The sequence below is a fragment of the Dioscorea cayenensis genome, unplaced genomic scaffold (genome assembly GCF_009730915.1).
Source record: "Dioscorea cayenensis subsp. rotundata cultivar TDr96_F1 unplaced genomic scaffold, TDr96_F1_v2_PseudoChromosome.rev07_lg8_w22 25.fasta BLBR01000119.1, whole genome shotgun sequence".
In the NCBI taxonomy this organism is placed as follows: Eukaryota; Viridiplantae; Streptophyta; class Magnoliopsida; order Dioscoreales; family Dioscoreaceae; genus Dioscorea; species Dioscorea cayenensis.
In genome coordinates this window covers 26,981-46,283 of record NW_024086510.1, presented here as the reverse complement: position 1 = coordinate 46,283, position 19,303 = coordinate 26,981, and the positions used below count along the sequence as shown (strand labels likewise).

General features: G+C 38.2%; 1 protein-coding gene across 1 annotated transcript; it reads left to right on the top strand.

The window, feature by feature from the left end:
* The first annotated feature begins 15,672 nt into the window (after window positions 1-15,672).
* On the top strand, window positions 15,673-19,253 carry LOC120253584 (MDIS1-interacting receptor like kinase 2-like). The gene is made up of 3 exons (XM_039261900.1): window positions 15,673-18,082; window positions 18,250-18,646; window positions 19,009-19,253. Exons 1-2 carry the CDS (start codon window positions 17,800-17,802, stop codon window positions 18,633-18,635), a joined length of 669 nt encoding a protein of 222 aa, XP_039117834.1. The 5' UTR covers window positions 15,673-17,799; the 3' UTR covers window positions 18,636-18,646; window positions 19,009-19,253.
* Window positions 19,254-19,303: the final 50 nt, after the last annotated feature.

Sequence of the window (19,303 nt, the reverse complement as noted above, 5' to 3'; positions counted from 1 at the left end):
TAATTGTTGTATTATACTCGATCTAAGATGGATGGGAGACGCTGATTCATTTTTCGATACGTGTCTGTAGATTGAAAGCTCACAAACAATGGTATTTGATTTACAATCCTTCTTTTTCAACAAGTTGGCCGGTTTCGATTGGAGGAAACAAGCGCTTTGATGAGCTTTTGTATTTTCAAATTAAATAACTGAGGTTCACCGCTTGAAGGAATTTAACCAAAGGTGTACTTGTTTGTGGGGGCGGCCTCGAGTTGGAGACGAGCTGTGAATGGAAGACAGCATGATGACCAAACTATAAGAACTTCAAAGGCGTGTTCCTTAGCCCTTTTGTTTGTGGTTGCGCAAAATGATGAATACGTGCAGGGAAGGAAAACCTAAAACTCTAAGGAAAGTGGGACTTGAGGTAGTTTGTGCCCCATTTTGGTTAGCATTTCTGCATTCTTAGGTGTGTGTACACGTTTCCTTTTTATGTGTTTTGGGTTAAATTCCGCATAATGTGATTTTCAAGCCGCTAGGAGGCTTTGTGTTGAATACTTTCACAGTTGAGGCCATTGTTATGCATCTTGAGATAACGTACAAAGTCTAACACTCTCTGACTTCTCTCTTCCATTTGGAATAGGTTAGAAATGTAAGGCCACCCTTGATCCAATTTCTATTGTTTGGTGGGATGATTCTAAGTTGAATTTAAATTGGCTGCATCTTACTGAAAAATAATCATGAAGTAACTGTAACACTTCTCTTTTTCTTTATCTTCATTTGATTTGGTTGTAGACAGCTTCAGATTAGAATTGGCTGACGTTAATGCTTCGCAATGGATCCATCAAATGTTTAACCTTCAGATTGAAAAGGCTAACCATGTTCTAATATTTTGATCATATTTATTTAATTATTTTATTTTGCTATGTCATAAGGTGTTTTCATACCTTCATAACATGACCCAAGAAATTTTGGACAAGAGAATGAACATCTGATAAAATTACTATCTTCCACATCATTTTGCTGTACCTGAGGGCTTCACACTATGAAAAGCTTTAGGTTTTCTATCTGAAAGGAGTTAATTTATGCAGGCACTGTTAGTTCTATCTGGACTGATTTTTTTTCCTGTTTTCTGCATTTCATCTGTTCCTGCTATGAACTATAAGATATGATGCCTTTAATGTTGTTATTTCTTCAAAATATACCTTTTGATAGCTGGGAGACTTCCAGCATGTCATTTTTTGTTAAATTATCTCTAACCTACTGGCTTTAAAATTTTATATTTAACTTGTATGGAAGGATCATTCTTTTTCTTTTTATCAAAATGGGTAGACACAAAAATTTCTCAATACATTTCTTTATTCGGCCAGTTAGTTTTCTCTGCATATCGGAAAAGTAGTTGTACCTTTTTAAGTCTCTTTTACATTTCGAGCCTCCTTTTACATTTCAGCTCTTGTTTTGCAATTAAGGAGGGTGGAAGTTTTAAGTGGCTCCTCTTGCTTGAGCCCGATAAAATGGCTTAAGCGTACAGGCGCCTGGCGCTTTAATTACTAACGTTTCAAGGTATAATTACGCTTCCTAAACACCTAGTATATCATGTTGTGATGCTTGCTTTACTTGCACTTTAGTTTGGAGTTTGTGTGTGGCAAGTTTCTCGCAAAACACGTCAATGTTTCTCCAAGATATATCTTGAAAACATTCTTTCATTCTGCAAAGAGATCTTCCACTATAGCATTTTAACTAGTGGTAGATAAGTGTATGTGCTCTATTAGATGGAAATTCTTTTCTTTCCTACTACTAGTCTTTGATGATCTTGAGACCTTGATTATTCTTTCATTTCTTCTTTCATCCCTATTCAAGCTTTGATAAAGAGGAATCCCATGGTTGGGTAAGCGAGATGAGTGGATCTAATGGGTATAAACCCTAATTGAAACCACTGGATCTTCTTGGCAGAATTGCTTAGGAACAAAGAGTGGCGGGCGTGCACCGCATTTGAATCCATTGATTATGAGCGAAAGTGATTGGGTCTTGTGGTTTCTCACTGATCGCACGCAGAGAGGGAGATGGGAACCTGAATTGACCCTGATTCACGAATCTCAATTATGTGCGTGCTCCGATCGGGGACCACACCTATTTATAAGAAATCTTTATGGGGGCTAATTACAAGTCGCCCATCATAGATTTGACAATTTTGCCCCAGAATTCTACACAACATATGATTAATATGTATTTCCACAAATTTAAAATTAGATAATTAGGGACCTACTCAAACTCGAATCGGATCACAGTTTGGAGTCCATTCAAAACTTAGAATACAATAAGATATCACATGAATTATAAGCGTTAGTTGTGTACGTCTACACAACTTATGCACATAGAGTCCTTATATCCCTACATGATTATGTGGTCCCTGACCCTAACAATCTCCCACTTGGACCATACAATCATGCACTTCAGGAATTTCATGTGTGTGTATAAATTACTATCGATAACTAAATGTAATTACAACTGAAAAATTATCTAAATCAATCTCGTCCATTAGCCTTATCTATACATGGAACATAGGGGCAGTTGTCGCCAGTACAATGCAACTAAACCCACAATGCTCACACATACCGACTTAACTAACGACATAGATAAAGTGTGGATGTGTAGCATGGAAATTACAAGCTAATGTGATCTACGCTTGTCTATTTCCAACTGGTCCAACTTTAAAATCTTTATGAGATCATAGTTCAGAGCAAATAATAAAAATAAATGATAAACTTTATAAAAAGACTAATCAAAAGTGTCATGACATCAACATGAATATCAAGCTATGAAAATAAACTCCAACTAATCATAAGCATTCATACTAACGAGCCCATGCTAACAACATGTTCATGAAAAAGCTTTAGAGCCCAATGCTTTTTGTAAGCGGATCCGCAACCATGGAAATTTGTCCTATAAGCTCAATACTAACAAAAGCCACTCTGAACCCTTTCTTTTACATGCTAAGAACTTAATGTCTATATGCTTGACCTAGAAGAACACATTCTTGTTTGAGAACAAAAACTTCTGCTCTATTATCACAATACAACGTCAAAGGTCTCTCTATGTTTTCGACAACTCGTGATCCCTTCAGACGAAATTCTGCGACCAAATAGCATGACTAGATGCCTCATAACATGCGATGAATTCGCCTCCATGGTTGATGAAGCAACCAAGGATTGCTTAGCACTTCTCCATGAAATGACACCACCGACCATAGTGAAGACGTAACCCGGATGTCGACTTTTCACGACTATCCAGCATCCAGCGAAAGTCGGTCGGAATACCCAAATGATCTCAAGCCTATCCAACTTCTTGTATGTGAGCATGTAATCCTTTGTCTTCGAAAATATCCAAGACCCTTTTGGGCTCTGCAACTCAATGTTCTCTACACGGATTACATTGATATCTTTCCAAGCATTCCCACTATAAATGCCGAGTCGGGATGCAGTGCGAGACACTGTGCATCCCATAAAGACTTCCTCTGCCGGGGATGCATAGGGAATGTTCTGCATGTATTTTGGATTTCAATTCTTTCCTTAGGACACTGTTTTTAAACTAAATTTATCTCCTTCTTCGACCGGGGAGTGTCGTGAGGGCTTACAATTACGCATGCCAAACCTTTGCGTGTATTTTCTCAATATAGCTCTTACAGAGATAAACTCAAGGAACCTTGTGAATGATCACGATGAATCTGGATCCCTATATACGAAAGATGCTTCACCAAGATCTTTCATCTTAAAAACTTTTAGAGAGAAATTTCTTAGTTTCCCTAAAGGATCCATTTGTCGACTGCTGGCAGAGCGAATATCATCAATATATAGAATCAAAAAAATATGTCTTACTCCCTTTCGAACTTGTGATACACACAATCCTCATGATGTTCACCTCAAAGCCAAATGAGAGAACAATGTAGATGGAACTTTTGAGTACCATTGTCAGGAAGCTTGTTTAAGCCCATAGATGAGATTTCTTAAGTTTTGCAAACCATTTGATTAGTCTCCCCATGACTAATCCCTCCTGGCTGCATCATATAAATGGTCTCCCTCAATGTCTCCATTAAGAAAAGCCGTCTTTACATCCATCTGATGTGGCTCAAGATCCAAATATACCACAAGTGCCATAATGGTCCTAAAAGAGTCTTTTACAGAAACAGGAGAAAAAGTCTCTTTGTAATCGATGCCTCCTACGAGTAAATCACTTTCACAACTAGGCGTGCCTTATACCTTTCAACATTGCCTTGTGAATTCCTTTTTGGTCTTAAAGACCCATTTACATCCAATAGGTCTCACACACTTCCAGCAATGGGATAAGATCTCAAACATCATTGTCCTTCATGGATTGGATTTCCTCACCCATAGCTTCTATCCATTTATGAGAGTTTGAGCTATTAATTGCCTCACTAAAGGTAACTGGATTGTTTTCCATTGAGTCAACATATCCTTCATACTCATGGAGAAATACCAAATAGTCATCAAAATTGGACTTCTCCTTACTCTCGTGGACCTCCTTAGATGCTTTACGGTTCTTCTTAAATTTGAGGTTGAATGTCTTGCTCCTCACCCATAAGCTGGTTGAGTATCCCTCTTCTTGATGGGTAGGAATAACATCATCTCATCATGTACTGAATGTTGCGTTTGAATGACAACGAGGAAAAACTTGGTTGTGATCCTTAGCAACAACGGAGAAAGATGTATCCAAATCCTCCCAAGAACAAAAATCATCACTTCAATTCTCTTCCCCAACCTCAACATCCTCAACCCGGGCATTTCCGTTTCAAAAAGGTTCTTGATGTGGGATTATAAAACTTAAAAGCCTCTTGATTTTTGAGTACCCTACAAAAATAGCTACTTATTGTCCTTGCATCGAGTTTTCTTTCATTAGGCCTATAAGGCCTTGCCTCAGCCCGAGACGACCCAAACTTCGTCAAATGCCTTAGGATAGGCTTCTTGCTAGTCCATAATCCATAAGGAGTCTTCTCGAGTAGCCTTTAGTAGGAACTCTATTTAGGAGATAGACTGCGGTCTTTAATGCTTCACCCACGAGAGAGTTAGCGCAATGTCGTATGAGTAATCGCACATCTTACCATATCTTTAAGGGTTCTGTTTCGCCTCTCGGCCACACCATTCATACTAGGACAACCTGGCATGGTGTACTGAGGAATGATTCCACACTCCTCTAGGTATTGAGCAAAAGGGCCTGAACGTTGCTCGCCTGATCCATCGTACTGCTCGTAGTATTCACCACCACGATAAGATCTAACGGTCTTTATATTCTTGCCCAATTGATTTTCAACTTCTGCCTTAAATGACTTAAAAAAGTCCAAAGCCTCTGATTTCTCATGTAACAAGTAGAGGTAACCATAACAAGAGTAGTCATCAATGAACGTAATAAAATACCGTTGACCGTTCCAAGAAGCCGTAGGGAAAGGTCCACAAATATCGGTATGTATAAGTTCTAAGACTTCTTTACTTCTCTCGGGCCCCACTTTCCTCTTGTTTGTAGTTTTTCCTTTAATGCAATCAATGCACACATTATTGTTGGTTTTATCAATTACATCAAGAATTTCATCTCTTACAAGCCTATCAATTCTCTTTTCGGAGATGTGACCCAAGCAGCTTGTGCCATAATGAGTATGAATTTCTCATTTTGTAATCTACGTTTTATTCCTTTAGTTTCAGTATTATGGGATTCATTGTTTGTATTAACTTTATCAAGCAAATAAAGATTATCACTTTCACTTAATGTACTTTGGTTCCAACCAACATCGAATTAAAAATGAAGAACACATCTTTTTATTACCAAATGAACAAAAATAACCTTCTTTTGTCCAAAAGCTGAAATAGAAACTAAATTCCGTCTAAAGGACTGGTACAATGAATGTGTTATTCAATTCTAAATAAAAACCACTACGAGTAACAATCTAAAAAAGTCTCTCACGCCTATGACTACGCCCTTCCGGTCCCCTATATAGATGTATCTTTCACCATCACTCGTGTTCGAGTCGAGGCAACCCTGCATTGATACACTTATGTGAGTTGTAGCAGATTGAATCCAACCACCAAGTATATCTGGGCCGAAACCATTAACTCGAGTACAAACTTGAGCAAGAAACATATCTTTCTTTTCTGGCATGGCGCGATACTTAAAGGCAGATCTTTCTTTACATGAGAAGCCTTCTTGCGGAAGAAGCATTTCAATTCTTTATGCTATTGGGCCTTTGATCTTCTTACACGATTTTTGGTGCCGCAGCTTTATCAGTATTTCCTCTTCTTTTTGAGGGCTGAGTTAGAAGATGCCAAATGCGCACTCTCAACTTTTATCTTTCGTTTCGCTCTATCTTCCTCTGCTACCAAATGTGAGATGAGCTCATTCAATGTCCACTTGTCCTTCAAAATTATAGCTCACTTCAAATGCCCGAGATCAGGAGGGAGGGAAATCAAAACCAGATGCACGGAACATCTTACGGCAACTCAATTTTTAAGCCTTTCAATTTCCCGGCTAGATGAAACATGTCGAGAGCGTACTCACGTATGTTCCCATCACCCTTATACCGCATAGAGACAAGTTTCCTTAGAACAACACTCATCTCGCCCTTATCACTTCTTATAGGCGTTCCTCGAGGGTGTCAAGAAAGTGCCTAACATCATTTTCCTCAGACACCTAGTGTCCGAGAAAAAGTCTCCGGGGATTGTATTCTTTATAATCATCAAGCCAATGCGATTAGACCGCTCCCACCTCTCAAAAACTCTCCTATCGTCAAGAGAGCTTTGATCTGTAAGAGGTGCAGTACGTGGTTCTCTTAATGCATGGTCCAGATCCATACATCCCTAAACAAGAGTCACCTTGTATTTCCAAGTCTTAAAGTTTGTGCCACTAAGCACAGGAACGCCACTGAGTGTAGCAGACACATTGCCAACACCCATAATATCAACTGTACATAGAGCAATTAACAAAAATCAACTCACAATTAAATAACAAAAATATGATAATCAAGCATATAAATAACAACCACCCATCTTCGAGTTAATTGTTGTGACATTAAACCTAGTCTTTGGACAGGAGATTCCAATTCACTAGTAATTAACTTGCTTGACTGATCAAGTTTTATAGTAAAAATCCGATCCAAGTATAAAGTCTTCCTTTTGGGCCGACTAAATACTCACAATAGATACTTAATAACTATAAACAACTTATTACCACATAGTACAGACAAATCTCGCCGAGACAACAACTCTTCCTTTGGGCGGACATGATTTCATGCATGAGGAATAAGTATGCACTAATCACCATGGTTTATTCACAAACAAAAAGTTTCACTAGCAGAGGTCACTTTGGTGACAATGATGCTTCTACCAATTGCGATAAATGACCCAAAGAAAGCTAAGTAAAGCAACTCTAAGTTGTTATTTCCATAATGATTATTAAAAGCCAACTTTATAATTATGAATTAAAATAAATTCATAATAATTAAACTAAAATCATATTATCCTAATCAAAATCAAAGTAACACTAACTAATTAATTATCCTCAAGAACTCGATTTTGATAATAATCGATCAAGATTATAATGATAATAATAATAATAAATCAAATAAACATGTATTAAAAAATCCATAATCGTGAATGATTTATAAATCAATTCATCTCTACTTCAATTTTGTGAAATATTCAATATATATCATATTAAAATAAAATAATGAAATCGTGAACCATTCACTAAATCCATATCGTCATGCTGTCTTGCTTGATTATTTATATCATCTATTTATATAAATTTCTACCAATCTATTGATATATATCTATATATATGACACGACTTTTCAAAATCTCACGATGGCGGGCAGTCATGCACTTTCCGGATACCGCGTAGAATCAATATATATATATATATATATATGTACTTATCTCATATCTCAGTACTTAATTATGATATCATGGTCGATTCTACACTAACTCAATATAATATATATATGAACACAATCTATATTTGGATCGCATCGGCCATGTAACAGTGCAATTCTGGACTGACATGCATAACAAAGCAGTAGTATACATGCATGCACATATTAATCAATAAATTCAAGATTTAATTATAATAAATCCCAAACAGTCCAAAACAAGATGGCTCACGGTGCCGCCGATGGATCTAATCGGGTACTTATAAACCCTAAAGTGAAACCACTGGATCTTCTGCTAGCAGGTGCTTAGGAACAAAGAAGTGGCCGAGAAAGGCGTGCACATGAATCCGTTGATTATGGCCACAGTGATTGGGTCTTATGTGGTTCTTTTTCACGTGATCGCGCGTAGAAGGGAGATGGGAACCTGGTCCGAGAGACATCGATTCGAATCTACCGATTAGTACATGCTCGGTCGGGGACCACACCTATTTATATAGGGATGCTGGTTATGCTGATTACAAAGTGCGCCCTCGTAGATTTGTACAGTTTGCCCCGAGGTGCACCTCTGCACAACATATGATTCAATATGCTTGTATCCACAGCAGCGTTTAAATTAGATAATTGGCAACTCAGAGCTCGAATCCGGATCACGGTGGGTCCATTCAAATTTCGAATACAATAAGATATGCACTGATTATAAAGCGTTAGTTGTGTGCGTGCTACTGGCATGTATGCGCAAAGGATCCTTATATACTCTACACTGTGGTGCACAGCGCAACGAAAAGAATCACAAAAGAAATCTTTTGGTTCAAAGTTATATGCGAACTAGTCGTACTTCCTTTGCATGCACATCGATTCTTGACAAAACTGGTGGAGTCACTTATGCTGCCTAAGTAACAATTTTTAGATCAAAGCCACTGTATACATTAGACAAGCCTTCCTTATTTTTGATCACCCTTTTTATCTATTTATTTGATTTTCCTTTCTTGATCGTGCTTGTTTCCTTACGACTGGATAACCATGGTCCCATCTGCTATGTATGATATTGCATGCATACTACGTCAAAGATTTGGAGCATAAAAGAAAATAAGAAAGTCTTGGGTGATTTTCTTAGAAATTTACTGTATTATTACCATGCGGTATGTTGATCCTTTTACCTTGCTCTACTTCAATTTGGCCAAATGACTTACTAGCTTTTCAGGAGAGCAAAGGAGGAGGCATCAGTACCGAAATCAAAAGCTGAGACCATGCAGATCAAATGGACAAAAGAGATGGAACCTCTGATCGCTGGGAAAATAAATAAAGGACAGCATGTGTTAGATAACCATGGTAATACATAATTTTATATATTGCGTGCTGCTATCACCTGTAAATTATAGAAATTAAAGCCTAGGATATGATCCACTTGAAATCTACTTATTTTCTGATCTTTCTACAAGATTTGATGATATTCTTGGAGTACTACCAACTGTCTTGAAGAATGTACCGGTCAAAGGTCAAAAGAAGGAGAGCAATGGTCAAAGAGGCAAGGATAGTAGATAAGAGACTAAAGTTGCCGAGGGAGAAGGAACCGAAGGTGACTTCATCACGGTTTGATGATTTTGTAATGGGTTGAGATGATTACATTGTAATCATCAATGAGGGCAAACCTTAACCAATAGAATTTAGTAGCGTGAAGCACAAGGCATTGTAAAAGGATGTTATTCTGAGGAAAACAATATATATATATGAAATGTGAGAATGACCAGGCAGCTAGCCAATCATTCCTTTTCTCTCTCTTTTTAACTCTTTCTCTCCCCTTTCTTCCCTATCTCCAACCTATCCTTCTCTCGCCTTTTCCCTAATTCCTTATCTTCTCGAAAGAATTTCTCACAAGTAAACCCCAGCCACCGAGATCGTGTATTATGGTGCCATTGAATCCCGCCCATGACGGAGGGAATGACGACTGCTCGAGCTATGGAAGACAACATCCACCTTCTCAATGAGCGTCATGACTCATTGCTTAAGATGGAGGACCTCTGCGGGCTCATCACAACAAGCGGAGCTCTTCGACACCATCCAAAAATCATTGGCAACTCAACAGACGGTGATGTCCGATATGATGTTCAAGTTATCTAAGATGGAGAGAGGACCCTCACCGCCTTTACTCCCTTCACCCCCGGTTTCTCCGGGTACGGGATATCCTCACCATTTGCAAGCGCCGGGCCCGTCTGGCCACCCATCCCAATCATCAGCGCGCCTGCCTAAGCTGGAGATTCCACTCTTTTCAGGTGAAAACGTTCTCTCTTGGATCTTTCAGATTGAGCATTTTTTTGCCCACCATGCCACACCAGAGGACCAGAAAATCTCTATGGCTGCTTTCTATATGACGGGGGCTGCTCTCCAATGGTACCATTGGCTCTTCGCCACTGAACAGTTGTCCTCTTGAGCGCCTTTGTTCGACTTCAGCAGGTCCGCTTTGTCCTTCCGTACGTGAATCATGAAGCCCGTCTCTACAAACTCAAACAACATTCCACCGCTACTCATATGCTCTGGAGGTTTGAATGTTTATCGACGAATTGTAGCACCCAGTAGTCTTTTAAACTGCTTTTCCTATTACGGGATGATATTCAACGGAATTATACATCCTACACCGGAATCATCGGCCGATGCCATGGGCTCAGCTAAACTCATTGAAGACTTGCGCTTCTTCTCGCATCGGAACATCCAAACTCCCGAGCAGCATAAATGGGTTTGAAGCTTAGGGATTTGAATTCGACATTGTTTACAAGCCAGCCACCGCCAACCGACCTGCTGATGCTTTGTCGAGAATGCATGAGGATGAAATGGCTCACCTAGCTATTCTCGCAGTTACTCGACCGATTCCTGCAATATGGCAAGCGTTACAACGGGCCTATTCCGAGGATACAAAGTTGGCCTCTCTATTGAGCTCAATTCAACAGAACCCTGCTGCCTTTCCGGACTATACTATCAAAGATCGCATCGTGCTCTTCAAAGGACGCATCATGGTACCTGCGAACACTGCTCTCCAACATTTACTGATCTCTGAATTCCATAATACGCCAGTGGGGGGTCATGATGGTGGTCGGCGAACATATAACCGAATTGCAGGGACTTTTTTCTGGCCCTCCCTCAAACGGCAAGTGCAGGACTTTGTGGCATCATGCAGGATCTGTCAGTCCGTGAAGCCATTTAACAGGGCTCCGCAAGGTCTGTTGCAGCCTCTTCCACTTCCAGGCAAGATATGGGAGTCACTTTCACTCGACTTTATTACGCATCTTCCAAGTTCGGCCGGCAAGACAGTCATTTTGGTCGTCGTGGATCGCCTATCCAAACAGGCCCATTTTTCTGCCATGCCCTCTAAGTTCACAGCCCTTCAGGTAGCGGAGATATTCGCCCGTGACATCATTCGGCTTCATGGTGTTCCGGTGTCGTTAGTGTCCGATCGGGATCCCTTGTTTATGAGTCAATTCTGGAAAGAGCTATTCCGTTTGCAGGGTACCCAGCTGTCCATGAGTAGCGCCTATCACCCACAATCGGACGGGCAAACAGAAATTCTCAACAGGTATCTTGAAGACTATCTCCGTTGCTTCACCAGCGATCATCCTAGACAATGGTATCATCTTCTTTCATGGGCTGAGTGGCATTATAACACTGCCTGGCACTCCGCCATTCAAATGTCACCTTATGAAGCGGTTTATGGCCGTGCGCCGCCCACTCTACTCGACTATGTGGGTTCAGGCAGCACCATTGATGCTGTCCATACTGTTCTCTCAGAACGCACCCGGGTGATGGCCACACTCAAAGACAATCTCTTGCGTGCTCAACAGCGCATGAAGAATCAAGATGACCGTAAACGGACAGATGCTGTGTTTAATGTCGGGGATTGGGTTTTCATTAGATCAAGAACCCTATCGTCAGCGGTCCCTCACCCAACAACCTTCCTAAAGCGTAAAGCGTTTTTTGGACCATTTCAAATTCGGAGGATTGGTCAGTTTGAACTACCAGATTCAGCCCAGTTACATAATGTCTTTCACATCTCTAAACTCAAACCTCGCTGGAGACCCGATATCCGATAACTTCCATTTCCAGAGGTGTTCAAGGAGCAACAGCCGGTGTTCCAACCAGTAGCTATATTGGGCTCCCGCTTGATTTTGCTGCGTGAACAACCAACACAAGAATATCCGTCCATTGAGAATCACTCGGCCAGGTGCGAGGCAACACAGTTCTGCACACGAGTTGCTCCTCACTCTTCCTCAGCTCTCGACCTCCTGAGGACAGGTCGCGTATTTTGACGAAGAGCAATGTACGGTCAAAGGTCAAGAAGGAGAGCAATGGTCAGAGAGCAAGGATAGCATGGGTCGAGAGACTCAAAGCGCTGAGGAGAAGTCAAACTGGTGAGGTGACGTGTCCTACGGTTTGAATTAATGATTTTGTAATCGGGTTGAGATGATTATATCAATCATGTAACACAATGAGGGCGACCTTTAACCAATAATAGAATTTAGTAGCGTGGAAGCACAAGGCATGTAAAAGGATGTTATTCGCAGGGAAAACAATATATATATATATATATATATATATATATATATATGAAATGTAAAGAACTAGACCAGGCAGGCTGAGCCACCAATCATTCCCTTTTCTCTCTCTTTTAACTCTTCTCTCTCCTTTCTTCCCTATCTCCAACCTATCCTTCTACTGCCTTTCACTGAATTCCTTATCTTCTCGAAAGAGAATTTCTCACAAGTAAACCTCCTAGCCGCGCCGCCTCGAGGGCGTTCTGCAAAGAACATGTAGCATTGATCAACATGCAAATGACATGATCGATCACTAGTGTCCATCCACTCTGCTTTGTTTCTTGGTAAAGATGTGCTTTATTGGAAAGGATGGATGTTACTTGAAAGCAAGTCTTGACTCAACAAGATGACCAAGTGGTCGTATATCAGAGTTAAAAATTCTGAACTTGTGACTGTCTTATCTTTACTGTAGGTACGTGTTAAGCAGTTCAGTGATGTCTTTATTAGTGTTACTTGTACCATTTGGAGGTTACCAAAGTATCATTGAAGTTGAACTGCTTTTGGCTGCAATTGTATTTGCTATCCAACCAATCATACATGTCCAAATACATCATCCTTTCTCACCATGTCATAACAGCTGAAAAGGCTATTGGTAAGCTAATTATACCATCAGTTCCTTTATTCAAAGGAAGAAGGCTCTAGTTTGATACTCTGATTGTACAACTGATTAGTTCATGGACTTTAAAGTCAAAGATTTGTTTATTCTCTTGTAAAACGCCTCTATGTTCTCTATAATAACAGAGAAAGCTGTATTTTTCATGAAAATTATTTTTCTCATATTCATATTTATTTTCTTTAATTATTTGAAACATATTGTCTGTTTGTGTGGTGAATATAAAGAATCATTATCATTGAAGCTTTCAAGAGAGACATTAATTGAATATCTACATCTATCTCTTCATTCATGGTACTCCATTTATATGTTTTTTGATGGATGTACTAACAATATAATGATGATGATTATTTCATGAGGTCCTGCTGTTACATGTCTCTTTTGTATATTTGTATATCCTTGCCTCAAGGTTCGTAAGAAACGGTGGCAACTAAGCTTGAATTGACACATTGAAAGTAAAAATAATTATTTGGATAATAGACTTAATTTATTATTATTATTATTATATATATTATTATTATTATTATTAGAATAAATTATTTGAATAGTCACCTAATTATTCGTTTACTCCTATTTGAGTGATTAAATTATAAAAATCTCAAATTTGGTACCATAACATTAGATTCACATTCAATTGGTTCTCTTGAGCTAACTCTGTTAGCAGGTGTGCTAATGTAGCGCATGTCAGGGTCATGCCATTTTCTCATATTAGCATGTCATTTTGGACAGAAAAATCAAATTAAATAAGAGGACATTCTTTGGAACTTTATTGATAGGAGACGCAAGTGTACGCATCGATTAAGTAGTAATAGTGTGCGCAACAGTAGAATATCGATCCACAGGGAAGATAAAAAATACTAGTATCAATTCTAATCCTGAAAATTAGCCTAAATAAAATTAGTGATGTGTGTGAACAAACTCAGAGGATTTGAACTTCTCACAACGGTGCCTTTCGCAGTTGAGGATCACAACTGTAACCTCGAGCCTGTCTCTCTGATTAATTTATGAAAAAAAAAAATATTACCTATAAAATATAGTATTTTAATTGAAAATATTATGCATAAATATGAACGTTTGACTTGGAAGTCTATGGTGATTGTGACTATATATTATGCCATGTTATTGTTGATCGCATTTCTGATTCTCATTCAAGCGAGAATATTCCATATAGATATGAACAATATGTGACCTGGAAATCTGTGGCATGTTATTGTTGATCTCATCTGTATGATTCTTATTCAAGGTCTTGATGCATTTTACACCACATATATGACAATACAATTGAAGTCAAAATAATCTTTAAGTCTTAATTAGCTATATGTACAAACACTTATGACTCTATGGATAAGTATCATCCGGCGAGTGACAAAGCGTCAACCAATGTAAGACATGGCTACATAAAATTTTATTTTCTTCCAACCTGGAATCTTGCCTTCCCTCAAAATCCTTTCTTACTGTGGCCACTCTTCACAATCTTTAATTATTATGTTGTTTAATTTCATGGTAAAATCTTGTAAATTGAATCTCAAAGGTTTTTTTTTATTTTTATTTTATTAACACTAGTGATGAGCACTTCATTTAAGGTTTATAGTCAAAAACGTGCACCGATGTGGAGCACATCTATATGCTCAACAATACTGTGCTTTCACCTTACGTAGGTTTCGATCCTAGGTCTCTCTGAAATGAGAACCAATACCTAGAGAAATTAAAAATTAAAAATTAATAGAAGTAACAACAATGTGACGGTCATGCCTATCTAACACTGTGATTGAATGCTAACAATAATTAATGCTTATTTTTAAAAATGATATTAATTACTATGTGAATTATCTTTCATTTTGTGATGCTATAAAACGGTGCACAAGGCCCTCTTGACAAAACCACAAGAAAATGTCTAGAGGCTTTCTAGGAATAACATATAGTTTCAAAATGGAATCACAGCTTCTCACAAAGTTCACCACCTTCCCAACATTGATGATGATGGTGGTGCTTTGTTACTACATTACTCTTCTCTAATCTTTGTTTCCCTGTTTTTCAACATGGCAGCAGACTTTTAAAAGATTGAATCCCAAGGGAGAGCTCTTTCTTTCAATGGAAGGTACTATTAAAACACAAGACCTTCTTCTACACCGACTTCAAAGGCCAAGTACATGCAATTGACCGAATCACATACAGAAATGATGGCCATGGCAATGCAACTCATCATCGTGGTCCAACTCGGGACAGTTGGGACTAGAAGGGAAGCTTGAGTCTCTTGACTTCTCAGCTCTGCCATCACTCAGAGTTCTTGAACTCATTGACAACCATATGCACGGATCCATCCCTGCAACCATTTCAGCTTTGTCCAAGCTCACCATCCTTGATCCTGTGCAATGCTAGCCTCACAGCATCATTTCATCTGAGTCTGTAATCTGACTCGAGGCTCAAGACCTGTCTCTCCGTATAATCGATAAGTGGCTCTGCACCTTTCTTTTGGAAAGCTTCTAAACTTGCAAATCAATAGACATCTCTCAGTAAATTTCTTAGTTGGTTCTATCCTCTAGGTGTTTGGAAACTTGACCAAAACTCAATGCTTTATCCTTAGCAAAAAAATAACCTCACTGGTTCCATCCCTCCAATCATAGGAAACCTAAGTGAACTTAACAAGTTAATCCTTTTTGAGAACCAATTGTACGGATCTATACCACATCATATAGGAAATCTGATCAAACTTGAAAATGTTGCCCTCTCTGTGAATAACATAAATGGCCCCATTCCTACTGAAATTGGAAATCTGATGAACTTGAGAGTCTTTATGATATATAACAACCAAATAACTAGTCCCATCCCACATAGTATTAAAAATTTGACAAAACTTGAATTATTTTTCCTAAGTGAAAACAACCTCAATGGCTCCATTCCTTACGAGATTGGGAATCTAGTAAACTTGATAAACCTTGACATATCTGTAAACCAAAAAACTAGTCCCATCCCTCATGGAATTGGAAATCTAACAAAGCTTGATTCTTGTTACCTGTATAGTAATAACATAAATGGTTTCATTCCTAGTGAGATTGGGAATCTTATGAACTTGAAAAATTTTCAAGTATCTGACAACCAAGTAACTGGTCCAATCCCACACAACATTGGAAACCTGACCAATCTTCAAACTTTTCACCTAGATAATAATAACATAAATGGCATCATTCACTCATCTCTTGGAAATTTGAAGGGTCTTACTAGAAATAAAATTATTTAACAATCATCTCTTTGGTAAAGTGCCTAATGAATTTGAGAACCTTTACAAACCTAATTATCATTGACGTATTTAACAATAGCCTTTCTGGTAATCTACCGCCAAATTTGGGTAACAGGGGTTTGCTTCAGCATCTTGCTTTAGGATATAACAATTTCCAAGGTCCCATTCCAATAAGTTTGAAAAAAGCAATAAACTTAGTCAGGGTCCGGCTTGAAAGAAACCAATTCACTGGAGATGTCTCTCAAAGCTTTGGTGTTCATCCATATTTATATTATATTGATCTAAGCTTTAACAAATTGTCCGGCACTTTGTCACCGTCTTGGGGAGAATGCCTTAACTTGACAAGCTTTAAAATATCAGGCAATAGAATCAGCGGACAAATACCACTGGAAATCGTTCAATTGCCAAAGCTGCACCTGCTTGACATCTCTTCTAATAATTTTGTGGGAAATATCCCGAGGGAGTTTGGTAAATCACCTTACATATTTCAGTTGAATATGAGCAACAATCATCTCATAGGAACCATACCGCCAGAATTTGGGGGTCTATCTTTATTAGAAGTTCTAGATCTGTCAAGCAACAATCTGAGAGGAGAAATACCAATCCATTTGGAGAATTGCATTAAATTGAACTCACTCAACTTGAGTGATAATCAACTAAGTGGAGTGATCCATTTTCAACTTGGTAATTTGAACTTGCATGACATTCTAGACTTGAGCCACAATTTATTCATAGGAGAAATACCACAACAATTAAGCAAATTAATGGAGTTGCGAGAGTTGAACTTATCACATAATGAATTGGTTGGTTCAATTCCATCTTCTTTCCAATCAATGATAGGCTTAATATCATTGGATTTGTCTTATAATTCTCTAGAAGGTCTGATTCCAGAGAGCCATTTCTTTCAGGCAGCTCCCCTTGAGTAGTTTACCCACAATAAGGGTTTATGTGGCCAAGTGCATGGTTTGCCTCCATGTCATCAATCGTGGTCAGCAAGTAAAGATGGTGAAGAGAAACAACAAAAAATCATTATCTTAATTGTTTCTTTGATATGTGGAATTTTATTTATCTCATTTTTTATAATTGGAATATGCACATTGCTTTATTATAAGAAAAAAAGATCCACCGTAAATGACGCAAGAGAAGAATTTGATGGACATTTCTTCTTCATTTGGAGAGTTAGTCATGGCAAGGAAGCATATAAAGAGATCATTAGAGCAACAGAAAATTTTGACGAAAAGTATCAGATTGGTATTGGAGCTTGTAGCATAGTGTATAAAGCCACACTATCATCAGGAGTGACACTTGCTATTAAGAAAATTCAAGAAGAAGAAGAAGTCCAAGTGAATGAGGAAGCTTTTCGAAATGAAATACAAGCATTAACTGAAATTCGGATCGCAATATTGTGAGATTTTATGGTTACTACTCTACAAATAAATTCAACTTTCTTGCATATGAGTATATGGAGAGAGGAAGCTTGGGTGCCACTTTGAGATCTGAACAGGGAGCAATGGAGTTGGATTGGATCAAGAGAGTCAGCATTGTACGAGACATTGCTCAAGCTTTATCTTACTTGCATCATGATTGTCATCCATCTATTGTTCATCGAGATATAACAAACAACAACATTCTTTTAAATGAAGAGTACAAGGCTTGTGTTGCAGACTTTGGTATTTCTCGACCGCTAAAACCTAAATCTTCACATTGGAGTTTGCTTACAGGCACATATGGGTACATGGCTCCAGGTTTGTATATGCATCCCTGAATCAATGTTATTGCTTTTCTATTCAAACTCTCTCATAATTAGACCAATTGATTACCCAAGTGACTTACTAGATTTATTAGCCTTGTACATGAACAAATGATGGAGTGAACTAAACTATTACTATTTTTACTTGATTTGTATTTGCAGAGCTTGCCTATGTCATGAGAGTGACTGAAAAATGTGACGTATATAGTTTTGGGATTGTAACACTTGAAGTGATACATGGAACGAATCCTGGGGATCTCCTAAGCAACTTATCATTGAGTATGCTAATGAAAGATATGCTAGATTCACGTCTTCCCCTTCATATTACTGATCAAGTGACCATAAACCAAGTGCTTTTGGCGATTTTGATAGCAATGCACTGCATTGATGCTGATCCACAAGCTCGCTCTACAATGCAACAAGTATCTCAAAGGTTGTCTTCTCCAAAGTTGTTGCCAGCATCTAACAACCATCCTTTTCAAGTACTTACACTTGATCACCGCATAAACTTTGTACAAGTGCATATTGATGATCAAGTGAATGAATAATGGGAACTTAGGTATGATTAAGTCTCATTCCACAAAGTTTCTTTAATAAGATGCATATTCTTGCTCAATATCCAATATGACTATTACGGTGCATTTATATTTCTTGTTTTATAGAAATTTTAGTATAGTTGCAAATATTTCAGTATCTAGTTGAACTTTAGCCATGCGTATCACTAAAAAGAGTACTTTTTATTTTTAATCAACCTTTTTGCATTCTGTCGAGAGAAATTTCTCATGGAAATCACATTAGTTAAGATAAATCTTAGCTTGAATAACATTATATATATAGGCCTACTTTTTCCAAAAATAAATTTGTCTGTCTAAGTGTATAATAAGATGAGAACTAATATTATATATTCTTGGTTTAATGCAGCTCATATTACTAAGCGTCACAATCATGGATGTTGAATCTTTGTGCTTCCCCTTTACCAATAAAAAGGCACAATCCTAGTTACTCAAGGGAGGGTGATTTGACGACTTTGAGTTTTCAAAGCAGTACACTTTTGTGTTTATTTGTCTTGGTCATCCTTATCTTTGTTAGTGTGATGTTGCAATGAAGTCTCCTTTTTATCTCCATTATCTTGTTTTGCTATAATTAACTACCTTTTTATTTTAATAAAGTGGTTCTTCTATCTTAAAGAAAACATACATGACGAAATTTTGTTTTT

Bases quoted from the DNA above. Each gene is read 5' to 3' on its own strand.
- LOC120253584 (XM_039261900.1), top strand. From the start codon at position 17,800: ATGGAGAGAGGAAGCTTGGGTGCCACTTTGAGATCTGAACAGGGAGCA. The intron at 18,083-18,249 runs GTTTGTATATGC...TTGTATTTGCAG, and splicing joins ATATGGGTACATGGCTCCAG to AGCTTGCCTATGTCATGAGA.